The sequence below is a fragment of the Tamandua tetradactyla genome, chromosome 4 (assembly GCF_023851605.1).
Source record: "Tamandua tetradactyla isolate mTamTet1 chromosome 4, mTamTet1.pri, whole genome shotgun sequence".
NCBI lineage: Eukaryota > Metazoa > Chordata > Mammalia > Pilosa > Myrmecophagidae > Tamandua > Tamandua tetradactyla.
In genome coordinates this window covers 21,539,769-21,560,447 of record NC_135330.1, presented here as the reverse complement: position 1 = coordinate 21,560,447, position 20,679 = coordinate 21,539,769, and the positions used below count along the sequence as shown (strand labels likewise).

General features: G+C 33.7%; 1 protein-coding gene across 7 annotated transcripts in view; it reads right to left on the bottom strand.

The window, feature by feature from the left end:
• The window catches only part of DCAF6 (DDB1 and CUL4 associated factor 6), a 215,136-nt gene that overhangs the window by 61,871 nt on the left and 132,586 nt on the right, over positions 1-20,679 (bottom strand). For 5 of the 7 annotated variants that reach the window (XM_077156886.1, XM_077156887.1, XM_077156888.1 and 2 more), the window contains 2 exons: positions 16,970-17,029; positions 3,575-3,692 (listed from right to left, as the gene is read on the bottom strand). In XM_077156886.1, the coding sequence (XP_077013001.1) occupies positions 3,575-3,692; positions 16,970-17,029 (178 nt within the window). The remainder of the gene's footprint in view (positions 1-3,574; positions 3,693-16,969; positions 17,030-20,679) is intronic. The other 2 variants (XM_077156890.1, XM_077156892.1) reach the window with 1 other exon arrangement.

The window sequence follows — 20,679 nt, the reverse complement described above, 5'->3', positions numbered from 1 at the left end:
GGTATATACATACGATGGAATATTATGCAGCTGTAAGACAGAATAAAGTTATGAAGTATGTAACAACATGGATGGACCTTAAGGATATTATGCTCAGTGAGATTAGCCAGAAACAATAGGACAAATACTGTATGGTCTCACTGAAATGAACTAACATTAAGGAATGAACTTGGAGAATTTCAGTTAGAACAGAGGTCATCAGGAGATAGAAATAGGGTAGATATTGGGTAACTAGAGCTGAAGGGATATAGATTGTGCAACAGGACTGACTGCAAAAATTCAGAAATGGACAGCACAATACTGCCTGATTGTAGCACAATAATGTTAGAACACTGAATGAAGCTGAATGTGAGAATGATAGAGGGAGGAGGCCTGGGGCACAAATGAAATCAGAAGGAAAGATAAACAATAAAGACTGAGATGGTATAATCTAGGAATGCGTAGAGTATATAATGATAGTGACTAAATGTACAAATTAAAACAATGTTTTTGCATGAGGAAGAACAAAGGAATTTCAATACTGCAGGGTGCTGAAAATAGATGGCAACTAATATTTTAGAACTTTAACTTATGTGTGAGTTAAGCAAACAAACAAAGCTTTGTTTGTTTACCAAAGCAAACAAAGCTTATTTAGTACAAAATTTATATTTTGACTAGTGCATTTCCTAATATAACTTATGTGGACAACTTAATTGAACACCATAAGTACATGGAACCTGACCAGGGCATGAGATTTTGTAAATTTGTCCAGAGTGATGCCCCAATAAATCCCAGAGTGATTTGAACAGTGAACAAAAAAGTATTTGCAAAGCCCCCTTGGGGAGATGGCAAGAAAGGGGGAAAACTCAACTTCTCCAAGTGGAGAATTCTTGATATTCTCACAAGCAATGGGGACAATCAAAGCAACAGGCAGTGACCTCAATCTGGGGATTTATTCATATCAAACTTAACTCCGCAAAGGATAGGCTAAGCTTACTTAAAATTAGGGCTAAGAGTCACCCCCCAGAGAACCTCTTTTGTTGCTCAGATGTGGCCTCTCTCTCTCAGCCAACAAGACAAGCAAACTCACAGCCCACCCCCTTTCTTTGTGGGACATGACTCCCAGGGGTGTGGACCTTCCTGGCAACGTGGGACAGAAAACCTAGAATGAGCTGGGACTCAGCATCAAGGAACTGAGAAAACCTTCTCGACCAAAAGGGGGAAGAGTGAAATGAGACAAAATAAAATGTCAATGGCTGAGAGATCCCAAACAGAGTTGAGAGGTTCCAGTAGCCATGTTTCTTAAAGATGATTGTATGATGATACAACTTTCACAATGTGACTGTGTGATTGTGAAAACCTTGTGTCTGATGCTCCTTTAATCCACCTTATCGACAGATGAGTAAAACATATGGATTAAAAATAAATAAATAACAGGGAACAAATGTTAAAATAAAGTTAGTAGATTGAAAAGAAAAGTTAAGGTCATAAAGAAATATTATTGTTACATCTTCAAATATATATCCAGAATCCAATCACTGCTTACCACCTCCATTGCGCCCAACCTGGTTCAAGCCACTACCTCCTTATTGCCATAGCCTTTTAACTGGTCTCCTAACTTCTAGCATTGCCTGCTTATGGCTTGTTTTCAACACAGAAGCCAGAGGGTCCTTTAAAACAGAAACCTGATTATGTTCCTCTTCTATTTAAAATTCTCCTATGGCTTCCCATTTCTCTCCGAGTTAAAGCCAAAGATTTTTCAGTGATTTATATATAACTCCTCCTCACTTGCCTGGCTGACATTATCTGCTGCTACCTTCCCTTCTTTGCTTGCTCTATTCCAGTAACACTGGTCTAAAGATCCTTAAACATATGAGGTCTGCCCTTGTTTTCAGCACTTTTGTATTAGCTTTTCCCTGCCTAGAATGCTCTTCTGCAAGATATGTATGGCTCACTCCTTGTCATCCTTTAAGTTTTTGCTCAAGTGTCATTCTTCCAATGGCACCTACCCCTTCCATGGATCTCCCAAAAATCCTTACCCTGATCTGTTTCCTTCCATAGCATTTAGCACCTTTTTAAAGACTAAACAGTTCACTTATTTATTATGTCTGTCTCCTCCTCCTAGAATGTAAGCTCCACTAGGGCTGGTTTTTTTTTTTTTCACTTTTATGTATGCACAACAGTGATTATACATGTACAGGAGACAACAAAAATGTAAGCTATCAAAAATGGTAAATAACAAACATTTTAAATAAATTATCACAAGAAACTCTGGTTGACTATGATAAATGAGGACAGTGAGGCTCAGAAAAGGAAACTTGCTTGAGTCACACACAGTGGGACTTTGGCAGAAGGGTGAACTACCGGCCCATCTCTATTTGTAAAAGCCTTGCCTGAGGTAGGGCAGGGATTTTTAAACTGTATTTTGCTTACTGACATCTGTCCAATGTTAAAATAATCCCTGGAGTATAGAAAGTATTCAAAGATGTTTGCAAATCCTACCTAATCAAAGATTTTAATATAAAACTCATATATACAGTGAAACCAGTGTATTGCAATAAAATACATTTTTGGATTTTTTTCTCAATCCAAAGTCATAAAGGCATGAAAGAATATAAGAGGCTCACATAAATTAATGGGGAAAAAACCTTAATATTCAACTAGATTAAAGGACAATAAATATAAGCAGAAATAGCATGAGAACCTATACAGCCATTAAATAAATAGAGAAAACTTTTCAGTTTTAGTAGTTAAATAAAAATTTTAAAAAGTGCTTTAACATAAAAAATCCATGTTGAAAATAGTAAACAATCACCTGGAGACAAAAAGACACATGGTTTCATATGCTGCTGGGAGAAATGTAATAAGAAAAGCCCTATGGAAAATACTTTGGCACTATCTTATGGCCTAGATATATCACATTTCTGGAAACATATGTCAGAGAAATAATCTCAAAGATAAGAAAAAGTTTTGTAAACAATACTATCATTATAGACATATTTGGCAAAAAATGATAAACCAATTTATTGCTCAATTACAGGAATAAAAGGAAATGGTTAAGTAAATTATGCTATACCTGCTTGAATACTATATAGCTAGTAATATTTATGAAAATTAATTAAAATAATGTGGGAATATGTTATAAAGTCAAAATGCAGGAAAATAGAATATATAATTAAAATCCCGTTTTAAACTCAAAACAAGACTCATATATATACCTGCACATAGGAACAAGATTGAAAAAAATAATAAAATGTCAGGTTTTTTTTATTCTTGTATAATGGTCTACTGGTGATTATTTTTATTTTCTGCATTTGTATCACAGGAAATGTTTCAGGACCAGCAACATCAGCATCTCCCCGGAACTTATTAGAAATGCAAATTCTCAGCTCCCACTCTAAACCTACTAAATTAAAAATGCTAACAGTGGCAGAGTTACCTGTGTTTTAACAAGCTCTTCAAGTAATTTTGGAGTACACTAAAGTCTGAGAACAAATGCAATTAAACAAAGAATAAAACTGATGAAATGCTAAAAATGAATTAATACAATTCTATAAAAATGGCTATGAACATCTTTACAAAAGCATTAACTTACCATTCATCTGTAAAGTTCAGTTTTATTGTGCTTGTAGTTGTTCCTTCTGTGCTGTAGTGCAAACTTAAAACTGGTTCACCTGTCCCTGGTTTGGGGCTCAGCCTTTCATTACTGTTATCTGAAAATTGTGTTTGAAACATTTGAAAAAGTCTCTGAAACCAGTAAAACGGATGACATTTCTTAAAATTCATAAAACTTAATTTAGATAGTCCTTGCAGAACTTTTTTTCACATCTGTTGTACAAACGTTTTAGAATACTTTATATGTCAAAGTAACAATGCATCTCATTCTAGCTTTGTATACATGACTCCCTTTTGATTCAAATGGAATTACACACATTTGAGAACGATTTAATCTTCATAGAAAAGAATATTAACATGCAATGAAATACATTATAAACTGGTACCCTTATTTAATGGAATGCTCATGATTTTACTCTTCAGTTGCTATAGTATGAAGAATAACTAACATTGGCATCTTCAGAAAATTAGAAGCAACATACAAGGGTTCCAAATGAAGATGTTCAGCAAAAGTATTACTAAAATTAAATGCTACCAATTTTTTTCTGTTCTTTCAAACTCACACACTTTTAATTTAGGGAGATTACTATAGTCTTCATTTTATTGGGGTTGGGGAGGGGCAGGAAGAAAACTTGTGCTTTATTTTCTAAAACTATTATACGACCATAAATTTTGGTATATTTCAGCTTCTACTTCTACTTTTGCAAGGAATTTGCTTTCTTAATTATGGAAATAGCAATATCATCTTCAGAGTCTATAAAGGATGATCAATATATAAAACCTTTCTAAAATGGTAAATAAAATCAAGAAATTCTATAGAAATTGATATAGTTTCAAAATTAATAATTCTGCTCAAAGACAAATTTAAATAGGGCTTTCAAATTTTTCTTTTATGATGAATAACTCAGTGAAATATTAAAATACATAGGGAACACAAATATAAAATATTTCTGCCATATGCTTGCAGAAGGAAATCTCTTTGATGTAATTGTTTTCTGACATACTACCACCAATTCAAGAATTGATGAAAGAGAATTAAAAATAAGCTCTTTCCCTTAATAAAAACAAAAATAATAACTAATTAATAAAACAAAAATTACTCAGGCTTTTTGGAAACTAGGTCCACTTTATGTTGCACTGAAGAACATATATAATTTATTTTTCCTCTTTAAGATAGTAGAGTACTTTTTAAAAACAGACTCTCATAGAACCCCTGCTCCAGCTTTTATTCGTTGAAAAGGACAATTAACAAGACCTCAAATACAGAACTGTAGTAGGAAGGAAAATAATTCCTCAGGAGATGAAGAGCCCAACTGATAAACTCAGAAGTAAAAATTCTTATGCTTCACTTTTAACTTATAAGAAATTCTGTCTGACAAAATTGCTGTTTGAAAATGTAAGAGTGAAGTATAAAGCTGGCATCCTAAACAGTGAAATCACTTTGCATACTATTTTTGTTATAAACATGTTCTTGCTATAAACAGCTGCTGGAAATAAATTAAGAATCCATTATAACTTTCAAAACTTCAGCATTATATTCAGTATTTTGGAGGAAGTATTTTACCAAATGCATTTTGATAAAACAACTGAGTTAACAGACCTTTCACTTACATAAAACTAGCAAGAATGGGAACACCTTAAAACATGTCCTATATCACTGAAAAAACCTACTGTTTGCTAGTCATTCATCCACACAGGTATCCCTTATTTTTTTGTTTATGTTGTTGAAATTTCTGTACTACTGCTGCTGAAGTCACTGTAATCTTTAGGTTTCAGGAACTGGTGGGGACGGAGAGCTAAAAGATTATAGATGATCAAGAAAACTGACAGGGAGTACTGAGGATAGTTCTTCAATTAAGTTCTTGCAACATTTTGTAAAATGCTTCACCTAACAGAGAACAAAAGGAGGTATGAAAATGAAAGGAGAATTCCAGTACTAAATTTTTTATATTCATTGGAAGCGTAAATTGTAAGAAGTTTTGCGGAATTTAAATGCTATATCAAACCTTTCCTTCCAGGAAAATTAAAGAAAAAGTTATAGATATTTATAAGCTATGATTACAAGAGTATGGTAAACAAAGAGTTGGTTAAGAAACTGGAAAGGTACAGAAAATATTTTATTTAAGTTTATACAGCTCTTCTCCCCCCCCAAAACACAAGAAGCTTCCTCAGGTGATCGATACAATTACAACATTCTTCCTAAGGCATCTATTACAAAGTTCTTATTTAATCTTTCAGGAATACAATCTGTATTTTGTAAATCATGTAAATTATGTAACAGCCAATTTCTCTATAAAATGTCTGTTACAGTTTGCAGAATTTTTATTTAAGTTAATGAAGTCATTAGGCCTGTGCAAAACTAACACATCATGATGTCTTAAGTAAAAAACTACAAAGCCCTGAGCCTAGTTATCTACTTGCTGACTGCAAATAAATTAACAGTGCCTCTGGCAGGAGCATCACACAGGGAAGAATGCGTTTTCTTCAACTGAGGTATTAATGGGAGTTTATATTCCAAGGAAATAATTTATTTCCTAAACTTGTTCCTTTCTCCCCTTCCTAGCTTAGTCCTCCTCTGCTTGATCATATACCATATTTTAAGCTACAAACATATAAGAAAAATCTGCTTTAAAGACCTAACTATTAAATTTGTTTTATGCTTACTTTATTTGAAAACTATTTGTAATTATTCTAATTTTCCCTAACTTGTTCTATTTGTGGTAAGTAAAATTGGCAAATTTTTCTGTAAACTGCATTATCCAAAGCTTTATTTATATAGTGCAAACATTAATTACTGAAACATTTTGCTTAAGTAGTAGAGATTTCTATTTAAGAGCCTTAGAATTTAGAACTTTACCTAAACATACAGTTGGCTTTATATAGAAACCACCATCATAATAGTAACTGCTGTTTACTGAACATTACTATGTATTCAGATGGGTATTTGTATATTCTAGTTTTTTAAATTTCTGGGGTAGGCATTACTGTTTTAGTTTGCTAAAACTACCAGCATGCAACACACCAGAGATGGACTGGCTTTTAATAAGGGGATTTATAAAGTCACAAATTTAAAGTTCTTCAGAGGAAAAGCAGCTAGCTTTCATCTGAGTTTCTCTGTCACATGGGAGGGCACATGGCCATGACTGCCGGACTTATCTCCTGGCTTCTGGGTTCCAATGGATTTCCCCAAGGCGATTCTCCAAACATCTGAGCTGAGGTGCTAGTGCTGAGATGAGTATGCTAAGTTGTTTTGGGTTATGCTGTGCTGAGTTCCCTTCTGACCTCTCTCTTTTAAGTCTCCACCTAATTAAATTAAACGTCACTCATTGCAGAAGGCACTCCCCTTAGCCGGCTGCTAATGTAATCAGCCATAGAGGAATTTCACATGCTGATGATTTAAGTCCACAGCAAGAGAATAAGGGGTATCATCACTTAGAGAAGGCGACACCTAAACCTAACTATCACAATTATCATATCCATTTTATAGATGATGAAATTGATGATAATGAGCAAGGTCTTTTTTGCTAATTACCTAGACTTCTTGTATATATTAAATTCCTAATTACCAGGCTGCCTTCAAAGTAAATTAAATACAAAGAAAACAAGAATGCTTAAACAAGTTACTGTTTTAGCTAAGAAATATCAACTGTTGTGTTGTTATTGCTCAGGAATGATGTATAATTCATATCAGCAACATTAATAAAATTAAGTACTGGTAGCCAAAATTGTCATTTTTGGCATTGGAGTATAAGAAAACCACATTGTATCTTGTTCGAGGCACTTACAGATTGAACTGTTTCTTCTTCCTCTAAAAACAGTAGAATATTTTATTTATTGTACACTAAACACAATGGCAATTTAGTGGAAAAATATTTTAATTTGTTCAACATCACAAAGCTTTAGATGGCCATTCTATATTGCTCAGAATTAAAATTACTAAAAACAACCTTCAATGTTAGCAGCTTAGAGTGGTCTCTATCAAGGCAAACAACCACCAATTTAAAACATATGCTTCAGAAGCAAAATAACCTCACATAAAAATCAAGACAATATGCTACATGGTACTTCAGTTTTCTAGGTTAGAAGTGAAAAGTCAATACATGAGACTCTGGAAACCAAGTGTAAAAGATCATTTCTAGGAACAGAAAAAGAGCTCTATGAGACCAATGCAATGGCTCAGAAAAAAATTAAAGAATGGGCTCAAATGTAATTTGAAAGCAACTTCTTTGACCTGTTATTATTTATTTAGATATGCTCCCAGTCTTTCACATAAGAACCATAAGTTAACTATTTTCTTGTTAATGCATGGTTAATCTATGCATTTCCACTATGAAATTATAATCAATGGTAGTTAAAAAAAAGAAAAACATGCCCAAAGCCGTAAAAAAAATTGTGTGATATCGGCAGGACAAAACGTTACCTTGGTAACTAGTTTTGTACATCATCTAAATATACATATGGATGGATATGCAGACTTTTAGATGGGATATCCCTATGAAATGTTCTATGTATAAAATTATTTTTTAATTTATTTTTTGTTTTTTTCCTATGTATAAATTTAAAGAAAGAGATCAAAGAGACAATAAACAGCTAGGATATGGCAACAATAATCAACTTTTTAAAACCACCATGACCAACATTTTCTCTGCTCCTGGGTTGCTATTATAACTGTATAGTCACACACTAATCACCTATAATAGCTTAATCCATAGAACATAGAAATATGTTATTTTCCTAAGGGATTTTCTATTAAATAATGAACTTGACAACATTTCTCACTCTTTATACTAAATATCTTTTTTTTTTTTTTTTTTTTTTGCACAGGCAGGCACTGGGAATCGAACCCAGGTCTCTGGCTTGGCAGGTGAGAATTCTGCCACTGAGCCACCAGAGTTCTGTAACTGAGCCACTGTCACAGCACCCTAAATATTTTTTTAAATTAAATCTAAAAGGAAATAAAAGAAATGCTGAAATTCTCTGAAAAAAAAATAGGCATGTCAACTATATTGTTCAACTATCTCCCCAAATTTTGGGTCCCAACTTACTTGGCAGAAGAAAATGCAAATTTCTCAAGCAGAAGTTCTAGGCCAATGCAAAATTTTCCATTTTGACATCTCTGGAAGATCAAAACTGTGTACCTTTTCTGCACAGTTCAGACTATAAGATAACCAGTTCTCCTTCCAATCATTTGTATATGGGAGGATATTCTGATTTTGTTTCTAGGAGTAAATTCTTAACAGAGAACACCTATCTATGACACAGATGACTATAAGGTCAGGTATTTTATTCTAAAAATCAGTGTTCTCACTACTGCAGATATGGCTTCACAAATGTAGTGGTTAACTATTTTTTTTAAACCCAAACCAAACAAAATGCAACTTTAGTACTGACATTTATTAGAAATTTTCTCCTAGATAATCTTTTGAAAATAAGATCATCTTCAAGTTTCTTAAATTTTCTTTCTGGCAATAAAAACTCAACCTCTATGTCAATCAGAATATTTTTAACCCAAGAACATTTTTCACAACATAACACAGAAATGTTCATTGAACTTCAACATAGGGCTGGGGTACCACAGATTCAAATTTGTCTTGTTGTACATTCCCACTGATAATGAGAATTTATGAGTTGGCATTAATAGTCATGTTTACCTTTGCTACCTAGGTCTGCCCTACCCTGAATATGTCAAAACTATTAGTCTTATAGGCCTATATTTGTAAAAGTCTCCTATTCCTATTTCACTCTGAGTCTTGAGGGAAGAAAATAGGTAATGATGCTTATGTCCATCCCATATGTCACATAAGCCCTGCCAAAATCCTCCCCCAGAATTTCTCTTCATGACCGTTTCCTCAGGTACAGTCTATTTTTTAAATCAAATTTGTCATACGTTTGATTTAAAAATTAATGTTAAAATGTGACTTCCAGGTAAAAACCAAAAAAGAGGTAGATCACTTAGAAAAAATCCCTTGACACACTTTTCTCTCCAGCTACTGTCCTCCTTGCTTATTGTTTTGACAATATTTTCTTTACTACCCATCTCCACTTCTTCACCTTGCACTCTAATCTGGTCTATCAATCCAGTGAAATTACTGTCTCATCAATCAATCACCTCGTTAATTAATTTAGCAGATTTTTAGAATCCATCTTATTTTATCTCCCAGTAGCACTTAAGACAACTCTCTTGCATTTGAAAAATTCCTTTTTCTTAGTCACATGAAACCACACTGTTCTACTTTGCCTTCTACCTATATAGTGGCTCCTTTACTTCTTCTTTACCAGATCTACCCCTAGCAAAATCCTTAATTTTGAATTTTCTCTATTTTTTTTGGATATGTTTGTCTTCTATTCCCTCTCATTTTAAACTTTCTAGTTGATTTCCTCTTCTCTCATGGATTCAATTACCACCTATATGCACAATATTCCTGGTTTACTTCTCCAGTTCTGACATCTTTTCTTAGCTCCATATCCTGTAGCATCAGTTGCCCAACAGACTTTTCCACAGTGGTGCCTCACACAAGTAACTCAATTCAGCATATTCAAAAACTAAGCTCCTTATCTCCTCCTCCTCCTAGAGGTCTCTTTCAGCATCTTATTCCTTTTTTGGTGTTATCAGGAAGTATCCACCTAATTAGTTGTGCTCAATTCAAGACACAGGAGTTACCCTTGCAAGTAGAGTCATCTGCTAAGATCCACAGTACCTCTCCCAAACCACCACAATTAAATGTACAATCTAGGTTAAAATAGTTTATTGCTATATGAAAGCAGATTCAAGACACGTATCCTGGCCCTGCCCCCTCCAATCAGATGTCATCACTAAACTGTCCAATAAACAAATTCTGGAGCTGTTACTGTGTTTTATACTCTGGTCTCCTCCTCAGCCCCTTGCTTTGTTCAATCCATCATCAACTCCTATCAATTCTAATTCTAAATATTTCTTAAGTCTTTTCATATTTTCCTATTTTAACTCTATTATCAGGTCAAAAAATCTCCATTACTCTCATCAATTCTCAATACTCTACTCAAAATAAACCAGATCAAGCCATACCCCCATCACTAGTTTCCCACTGCCAAAATCTTAAAATTGCCAGATGATCCTTCTCAATCTGACCCTGGCCCACCTTGTGAAGCCATGGCACTGCAGGCATAATTAATTCATTATAAATGTGACTTATCAGAGCCATGCATATGTTATTCATGCTTCCTTTATGCATTGCCCTTCAACTAACTTACTCATACACATCTTTCTGATCTCAGCTTAAATGACTCTCACAGATGCATTATAAATCCCCATTGCACTATTTTCCCCCTTTTATAACACTCATCACTATTTATATATGTATCGTTCTTGAACAGTTTTTACTGTTAGATGAAATAAAGTATAGTGGTCATAACAGACTCTGGAGCCAGATTGCCTGGATTTGAATTACAGTTCTAACACTATCTGCATGTGACCTTTGCCTCAGTTTCCTCATTTGGAGATGGGGAGAAAAATGGTACCTATTTCATAAGGTTGTTGTGAGAACTGAGTAAATTACCATATGAAAATTGCTTAAAGCAATGTTCGGCAGAAAAAAAATGATACATAAGCTTCTCTTACTATTGTGGTTACTGGTATTATTCTATTGATCAACTCTACCCTCCAAGAGCAGGGAACATTAGCTTTATTCATCCATGTCCTAGCATTGTACCTGCCACAGGTAGGCAGGCATTTAAATGTCAGTTGAATTAACGAAGTAGATATATAAACATGGCTCCAACACTTATTTCACGTGACTTTACAGAGCTCTGTAGAGCCTTGTTTAATTAGTAAAATGAAAATATGAAGATAATAATACTGCTGCATTAGGTTATCAGAACAAATGATTTAATGCAGTTAAAATTCTTAATATAACACCAGGCACATACTAAAAACTTAGTTATTTTTATCACAGGTAATTCTAAGTTAGAAAAAAATTAAACTGGAGGTATAGATATTATTTTGATTAGAAGAGTGGAACAACTAAGCATATGCAGTGACAATTAAATAGAATTTAACCTCCAAAAGTTCAAATATATCATTAATTGGAAGAATCTAGACTTAACAGATAGGGATGAGGGAAGGTAGGGAATTACTTCAGTCCTAGAAATTAATACTTATTTCTAAGGAATATATAGAATTTGGAATGAAGTCTCATTTTGCTAACTTAATTTTTCACTAGAATTAAAAGTATAACATCTGCAGATTATTCCAGTGTGATAAATATTGAAACTGTATTTCCCATTTATAAGGTCAACTTCAATTATTAATTTATTTAATAAAAATCAGAACTGTCAAGGTACATTTTATGTTTATCTAAAATATTATTTTGATGCAATTTTGTCAAGGTTATATTACTAAAATGAAACTTCAATTTGGTGATATAATCTTAAGGAAATACACATTTAATGCATGACAGGTCTAATTTTTCCATTTCCCAGCCACCCTAGTAGAATTAGTAAAATCTGGTTCACTGGTCTCTTTCTATAGATTAGTTTTGTTAACATCAAAGGATGTCTGCTTATGCAAAACAACCTACAAGTGGATAAATAACAACTATATCTCTAAAGCCAACAAATTAGCATTTATATATTTTTAAATTCAGAATAGAAAACGAGTGCCTGACAGATGCACAATGTCCTATAGACATAAGATTTAAATCTAACAGCAGTATCAAATTTCACTTAATGATTATCTTTTTTTTGCGAAGGCAGGCACCAGGAATCGAACCCGGGTCTCCAGCATGGCAGGCGAGAACACTGTCTGCTGTCTGCTGAGCCACTGTTGTTTGCCCAATGATTATCATTTTAATGAACCTGAAGCAACTTCCTTCAAACATGGTCAAGGTTTAAAACTCAAGCAAAATTATTTTCTTATAGCCTTCTCAAAAATTAAATGTTAAGGTCACAGATAACTTTCTTTGGTTTATTGTTGTTTTGTTTTGTATTTATAAAATAAAATAAGGGGGATATTGCTGGCCTAAATAGAGAAATAAATGAAAGTGAGCTCCAACTGAAACATATTTTTCAAACAAAATTAAATACATGGCAGATATCACTGTGCTATTGAAATCATTTTACTTTGTTCATAATTAGCAAAGATGTTTACATGCAATGCTGAATTTAGGTAATATTGTATCTTACAAGACAAAAATGTGCATGTTGGACACATTTCTCTACTATTTTGTTTTTTTAGAAAGTATTTTGATAAAAGAATATAAAAACTACTTAGGTAACCAAGCAGCTGCATTTGTATGACTCTTAAATATCCTTCAATTCATCAAAGATTCTACTTTTGTTAAAAATTCAAGATAAACATGAAAAAAACTGGATGAAATTAATCAATTCAATAATGTGTGCACAATCACTCAAGTAAGTTTTCCAATAAAACAAACTCATTAAAATTTTTTTATTAGTAACATTTTTATCCTTGGTATTCTCTTCAAAGAAACCATGAACAACTGTGGAAAATTAAATTTGATGACAATGTAAAAGTGTCTGAAGACATAGAAGATAGTGAATAATGTCAGGAAAATATAAAATTGAATTACCAATTAAAAAAACTAAGAGTGTCTCTTTATATGTATAAAATAAAAATTTAAACTATGCTTAAATAATGAGATATATTCAGAAAGAAAACTTCATAAATGGACTGCTTTTCCATTCTACAGGATAAAACTGAGAACAAGTCTTAACAAGTTAAAAATCTGAAATAATAACATATCTGGGGACGCCAACTACCCCCTATATTTTTAATCTCTTCTACAGAAATTCTTTCTGCTTATTCTATAAACATGCTCAGTTTCTGCCATCCTTATAAACTTCAACCATATCATTCAAATTGCAATGCCAAAGGCAACCAATAATCCATGTACTGCCAAATTCAATAAACATTTTGCAGCCCTTCCTGTATTTGACATCTTTGCTTCAAAGGTACTACTGACCAGTCTTTTCTTGTCCCCTGGCTTTGGATATGGCATCTTTTTCCTTTTCTAATTCTCTGATCACTCCTTCTCAGCTTCCTTAGCTAGATCCTTTTTTCTCCTTGCTCCTTGTAGTGCTGGCTCTCTTTTCAATTTATCCTCTTTCCCTAGAGGCAAACCTACTTCCATGATTTCAATTGCTATTTGTATGTTGATGATTCTTGCCTAAGGAAGCCTCCTTGATGAATTCCAGAATCATATATCCATCCAACCACTGATGAGATTTCTCCATCTGGCACTCCAAAGGCACTCTTTTTTCTTTTGGCATGGGCATACACTGGGAATCGAACCCAGGTATCGGCCATAGCAGGCAAGAAATCTGTCAATGAGCCACCATCACACAGCCCTCAAAAGCACTTCTAATGCAACATTTCTAAAAATCTCATGCACCTTCTCTCTCTTAGAATCAGCTTTCCTCCTGAAATTCCTATCTCAGTCTACGGTATCACAAGTTATGTGGTACCCTACGTTATTTGAATGTCATCCTCTCATTCATTTCCTACTAACCAATTTCAAAGTTCCATCACCCTCTTTCTCTTTAATATTTCTTAAATTTGTCCATCCTTCTCATTTTCCAAGGCTATATCCTTAGATATATATCTTTCACCTGGACTATTACAATAACCTCTCAACTGCTCTTTCTGACTGGGAGGTCATACTATTTTTCTTCTATTCTGAATATATTCTGAAGTTAATTTTATTGACATACACTCCATATCCAACAAAAAATAAATTCCCCCTTCCCTGCTCCTCCCATCATCTGGTAACCTCTAATCTACTTTCTGCCCCTTAGATTTGCCAATTCCAGACATCTCTTATAAGTGATACACAATATTTATCTTCAAGTGCCTTGTTTATTTCACCAAGCATGTTTTCAAGGCTCTTGCTTGTTTCGACATGTCTCAGAACCTCAGTCTTTCTTACGGCCAAATAATATTTCACTGTATGTATGTACTAGGGAGGTCATACTATTTCTGAGGACATGGTACTTAATGTGAGATTTGAAGAATGAGCAGAAACTGATGAATGGAAAAGCATTTTTAGTAGAAGGAAAACCATGTACAAGGGATCTGTGGGGGAAAAAAAACTTAGAATGTTAGAAAAACTGAAGATAGACCTACGTGGCAAGAGATTAGTAAGTAAGAGGAGAACTGACCTAAAATGAGGTTGGAGATGTAGGGGCTCATTTATGTAGGGCTTATAAACCAAGGTATGGATTGGGGTTAAATTTGAAGGGCAAAGAGAAGTAATTCAACAGTTTTAGGCAGATGAATGACATGATTAGATTACATTTTTATAAATTCACTCTGGTGCTAGAGAATAGGCTGTGGTCTGTTAAAAGGTTACTGCCTCCATCCATCCATTCATCCATCCATCATCCATCCATCCATCATCCATCATCCATCCATCCATCTATCCGTCCATCCGTCGTTAGATAACTGTTTATCTATAGTTAGATAGTTGTAAGCAGTTTCTGTTAACTTTTATAGGAGAAATGATCTTTAGGTAATGTAAGACTGTAATGTGAAAGTCCTTCATCCTTCAAAAGATGTAATTCTGCTGAAAAAAAAAAGGCAGACAAACCCAGGTTTAGTTCATTTAAATATATTTTCTAGTAATAGATAATTTCTGCTCAGGGCATTTATTCCAAAGCTACACTTTTCACTGTTTGTTATTAAGTAGATTCTGCCAAACCAGACCACTTACACAACAGCTCTACTTCCATTAACTAAAAGGTTTTTCAAACTTTACAGGGCCAAACAAACAAAAAATCCTGATTTTCACCTTCAAACTAGTCCACCCTAGGTAAATGGCATCAGCATTCACCAAGGCACTGATACTAAAAACTTTTGATTCTTCTCTTTCTCTCGTATCTCACATGTAAAATAAATACTAAATTATTTAATATTCACTATAATTCTATGGAAATTATTCTATGTGATTAAATACAATATGAATCTGGTTACAAACTCTCTGGTAGTGATGTCTATTTTATTCATATATCTTTACAAAGAAAGATTATTTGATTGGAGAGTAATTTTAAATAGTAGTACAACATATAATAATACAATGCTATAACTATGCTATCTTAAGTAATTATTCTTCACTGTTAATACTACCTCTACAATAAATGATAAAACACACGTAACTTCTTAGTTCTCAAATTCATTTACCAATTCATTCATTTATTCTTAAGAGCAAAAAAACCTATAGCAATAATTGTCATCTGAGACCTATAAAAAAATAAGATCAGAAGTAAAGAAGGGGTTTTCTAATTTGTTTGAAATTAGTTCATGGATATTTCTGGTAAAATTACAGAACTATTTCACACCAAACAGTTACTATAGGAGTGTTTAAATTCTCCAATACTTTTGACAAACAAGTCAATCGACATGTGTTAACCATCGAACAACTGAGGCGTATAGCTTTAAAGCTATTACTATTATTTTTTAATTTGAGTGAAGTTTTTGTAAAAATACTAGGCAATCATCTGCCTTTTTAAATAGAGAAAAGTGAATATAACTCTAAGTTAGTCTTGATTTAACATTACTAACATTATTTATCATACTGTATCACAATAAATTCAAGATTATCCAGGGAATTCTGGGGTAAAACAATAGGGCTTTTTGCTCTGACTCTAAATACCCTGTTCATTTGGGCTTCATAATAGACTACCTTTCTCCATTCTTTTTTTCAGCTGCTCCTTCTTGTCAGAAAGTCTCCCTTTATCAAGTATCTTTACTGTATTTTATCTATTCATAATAAAGCTTGATATATACATAACCTATCTACTTCATCAGGATCTGCTCAAGACTTTAAAGTTGATTTTGTAGCTCTATTTTAGAAAGGGATGTGGAAGATAGTTTCCCTTCCAAATAGTTGCTTTGGAGTACATCTCTAGGTTCATAGTTGTATTCCTTATAGTTAAAAGCTCTTAGGAGTTTGACTACTGCATAAGTCAGACATAAAAGCAAGTATCATTACTATAGCAAATTACAAATTCTACATTCAAATAACCTTTTCTAAATGAGCCACTGAGCAATATAATCAACCTTCCTCCCACATTTTTTTACACAAATTTACAATAACTAGAATTTAAAAATGGATATTTCGTATCCACTACAATATTTTTTAGGGAGAGAATTTTAAGTTGGCACAAAGGGCAAAAGGTGGAAATTAACTAAGTCTATACTGAAAATAATTTGTATAGTCCAAGGAAGTTTTTTGTGCATAGAATCACCTAAGGTAATTTAGCTCATAAAATACTATTAGACCATTAATCAAAATGAAATGCTACAAAAAAAGTGAGAGCTTGGCTTATGCACTGCAATAAAGCTAAGGATGGATGGGCATAGCATATCTCCTGTTGCACGCACCCTGTTGCTCGTCAAGTGACATGGATCCGAGCTGTTTGTTAACCACAGAAGAAGGAGAATCTGAAACAAAAATGAGATTTCAACTTAAAAGTAAGCAGCAGAAAACTGCACAGCAATGTTAAGATCATCTCTAAGCTTAAGAAACAAATGTATAAAGGTAAGTACTGTGGTATGCTTTCCAAGCAGTGAGTGAGCAGGGCCGTGTTCTTAAGATATGTTATTCCAGGCAAGCATTTAGCAAATTTGAGAAGGAATTGAAAAAAAATATTTGCGTAGTTTCATGCATATACCTCTGTAAAGTTCATTCAGCACAGGCAAAAGGTGCAAACAAAATAAATTAAAAAAAGGATCTCTCATTCCTGAACAGAAGATTCCTTGCCCTTCTCAAACCCTCTCTCCAGCTCCTGAATGTAGTTTTTATTTTGCCCTGGAGGATTCCAAGTGAGTGAGATGCTCACTGAATTTTGCTAGATGTTGTTTGTTGTACCTTGAGATGAACAAGGAGCTCAAGGCATGATGTATTGGGCAAAGAAAATGGTTTATAAGGGAAATATTCAATAAGTCATCATCACAGAAACATAAACAACTTTAAAACTTCTATGGTATATTGCACCTGTTAAAACCGTACTCTGTAAAGTCCTAGGTTTCTTTAGAGGTGCCTGGTGGGTTCAAGGAAAAAAAGAGGCAAGTAGAAGGCTTCATGATCAGGCTGTAGGCTTTCTACTTTAGCTTCAAACAGCATAGCTTTGCTTTTATTCTTCTGATATACCGGCTGTAGGTATAAATTTGTTTCATAAATGTGTTCTTGAAAAACACTGGTACAGAGGAAGGCAGCATGATAAAATGGAAAGTTTGTATTCAAGTTCTGACAGTAATCTGCTAAGAAATATTAAGATAAGTCAAAACATTTTTATCATAAGCTTCTCCTTCCTCCAGGTTCAGCCTAGGAATCTGGTAAACTATACAAGTCACTAGTGAATAGAAGGGATTGGCTCCTTCTCACTCCTGGCTTGGGTTCCAGAATCTCAGCCGTGCTGTAGGAAAGCAAAGAAGTAGGTAATAAGCATAGCTCTCCCACTAATGTAAAAACAGTTCCTAGCTTCTAATATCCTGTATACTATTTCCTAGCAAATGCTAATAAAACAGCATTTTGCCCTTTTGGATGAATAGTTTCTATTCACAATAGTACTTCATTAACCAAAGAGTAAGAATGTCCTCAACTAATTAAATAAAAGAAGTTTCCCAATATATCCTGATTCACATCAATTTTGTATCACTTGATTGGCTCCTTTTGTATATTTATATATTTAAAAGTATCAATCCTGCTACTGGGACCATCTGTATCAACTTTAAATCTACCACCTACTAATATCACCAGTTTGCTTGTAGATTTTTATTCTTACTAGATTTGATAAAGTATAATCATCATTTAAATAATAGCTTTTACTTATCCTTACTTATCATTTTCTCATCATGAGATTCAGTTCAACAAATCTTTATTGCAATTACTTCCCTACTCTATTTCCATTAGTTCCCTAACAGGAATCTGTTTACTTTCCTTTTATAAGATTTCTACTCATTTATCCATTTCAGAGTTGATTCAAGATCCTTTTCTATGTTGTTTTTGAAGAACAGTGAGATGGTTTTTAGAATAAACAAAATTATATTCTTTTAAAGTAAAGAAAGAAATTTAAAAATAGTGACTCACTGAAATCAATATTGGAAAATCTTCCCAGAAAGTCTCTTCTGAACTTTTTGGATCCCTTTGGATACATTATACATTTCACTGTGCCCCCATTCAATAATTAAGAGGCCTCAGAAAACTATAAACTCTGCAAGTGACCTTTTTTTTCAAATATTGAGTATGTCCATAAACATTATGAAATATAGAATATCACTGAAATAAAGTACATTTTAAATTTTTTAAAAAAAATTTAGGAAAGTTAATCACTGGGGAAAAAAAACATCGGTAAAGGACCTAGAATGCTGTGAGCTCTACAAAATTGGGTATTTTCACACTCTTGAAGGATTTATAGTATTGACAAAGCTGATTTTAGACAGAGGTAACATTAAGACTAAAGGGTTTCCTTTTTGGTATTATAGTCTGTCAAGGATATCATGTATTATTAGGGGAATTATTTGTTGCTTCTCTGATTGTTAAGACTAATTTCTACGGTAAAATTCTTCTTGAAGAATCTTCTGGAAAGCATTATCACAAGTTTAAAAACCTAGATATGTGGTTTATTGATAATTTATTAATCATCATAATTGGTCAGATTATTGGAAATGTTTAGAATTATAAAATTGCTTTAAAGGTAGAGATAAGCTTTATTTGGTACTAAGCTCAATGTGTCCCATAGTCAATTGCTATATATTTGAAAAAAGTTTGATTTTTGGTCTTGAGAAAGTTCTTTAGCCACATAACACCAGAATATTCTCAACTACAGAAAATTATAGTTAAACAGGTAAATCACAAGGACTCTCTGAGTTCAAATCTGTCATTTCCATACAATAATTACTTAACCATGGGCAAGTTATTTAACTTCTCTAATTCTTAGTTTCTCCATCTGTAAAATGGGAATAATCCAATAACTACTACACATTATTTAAGTGAAGATTTAATTGGCTAATCCATATGTTGAGGATACCTCCAAAAAAAGGATTGCTCAGGTACAAACCCCACTTGTAAATAGGACCTTTGAAGATGTTATTAGTTAAGATATGTCCCTAAACCGAATGAGAGCAGACCTTAACCCCATATGGCTAAAGCCCTTATAAACAAAAGTAACTGGATATAGTAAGAAAGAAGACATAGGGAGCAGCCAGAAGCTAGAAGTCAACAGAACTAGGGAAGATAAAGGAGAAGATGCTGCCATGTGCCTTCCCACGTGAAGGAAAATCCAAGAAACCCCAAAGACTGTGTGGACTAGTCAAAAGATATTAACTCCAGGAGGAAGAAAGCCTTCTGGCCTCTGAAACTGTGAGCAAATAAATTGTTGTTAAGCCAAACCCACTGTATGGCATTTGTTAGAGGAACCGGGAAACCAATAGAGTTTTTGGTACTGGAAAGTAGGGTAGCTACTATGACAAGTACCTAAAAATGTGAAAACAGCCTTGTAATTGCATAATGAATAGGTAGAGGCTTGAAGAATTATGAGGCGTTTGATATAAAAAGTTTAGATTTGCTTTTAAGAATCTGTCAGAAATACAGACATTAACAGTATTTCTGGGGATATCTTAGAAGGAAATGATGAATGTATTGTTGGAAACTGACAGAAAGACAACTCTCATTTTAAAGTAGCAGAGAACTTGATGAAATTGAGTGTGATTTCAGATAGAAGGCAGAACTTGAAAGTACATATATAGCTGAGGAGATTTTCAGGCTAAGCATAGAAGGCATAGCCTGGTTTCTTCATGTAACTTGTAGTGAAATGAGAGAGGAAAGAGATAAACTAAGGATTGAACTGTTAAGCAAAAGGAAGCTAGCAACTGATGATTTGAAAACTTCTGAGCCTACCTAGTGTGCTCTGAGACTAAGGCCAGAAATGGCTCTACCAGGGATCTTCCTAAGCTTTCAAGAGGTGAATTTCCAGAGACCAGGGCTCTATATGAGGGTGTGGCTGAGCAATCCTTTACTAAAGAGAATTAGATATTTGACTCGTGGATCCTGTTAACCATTTGCTGTGAAAGTCAAGATTGGAAATGCAGTT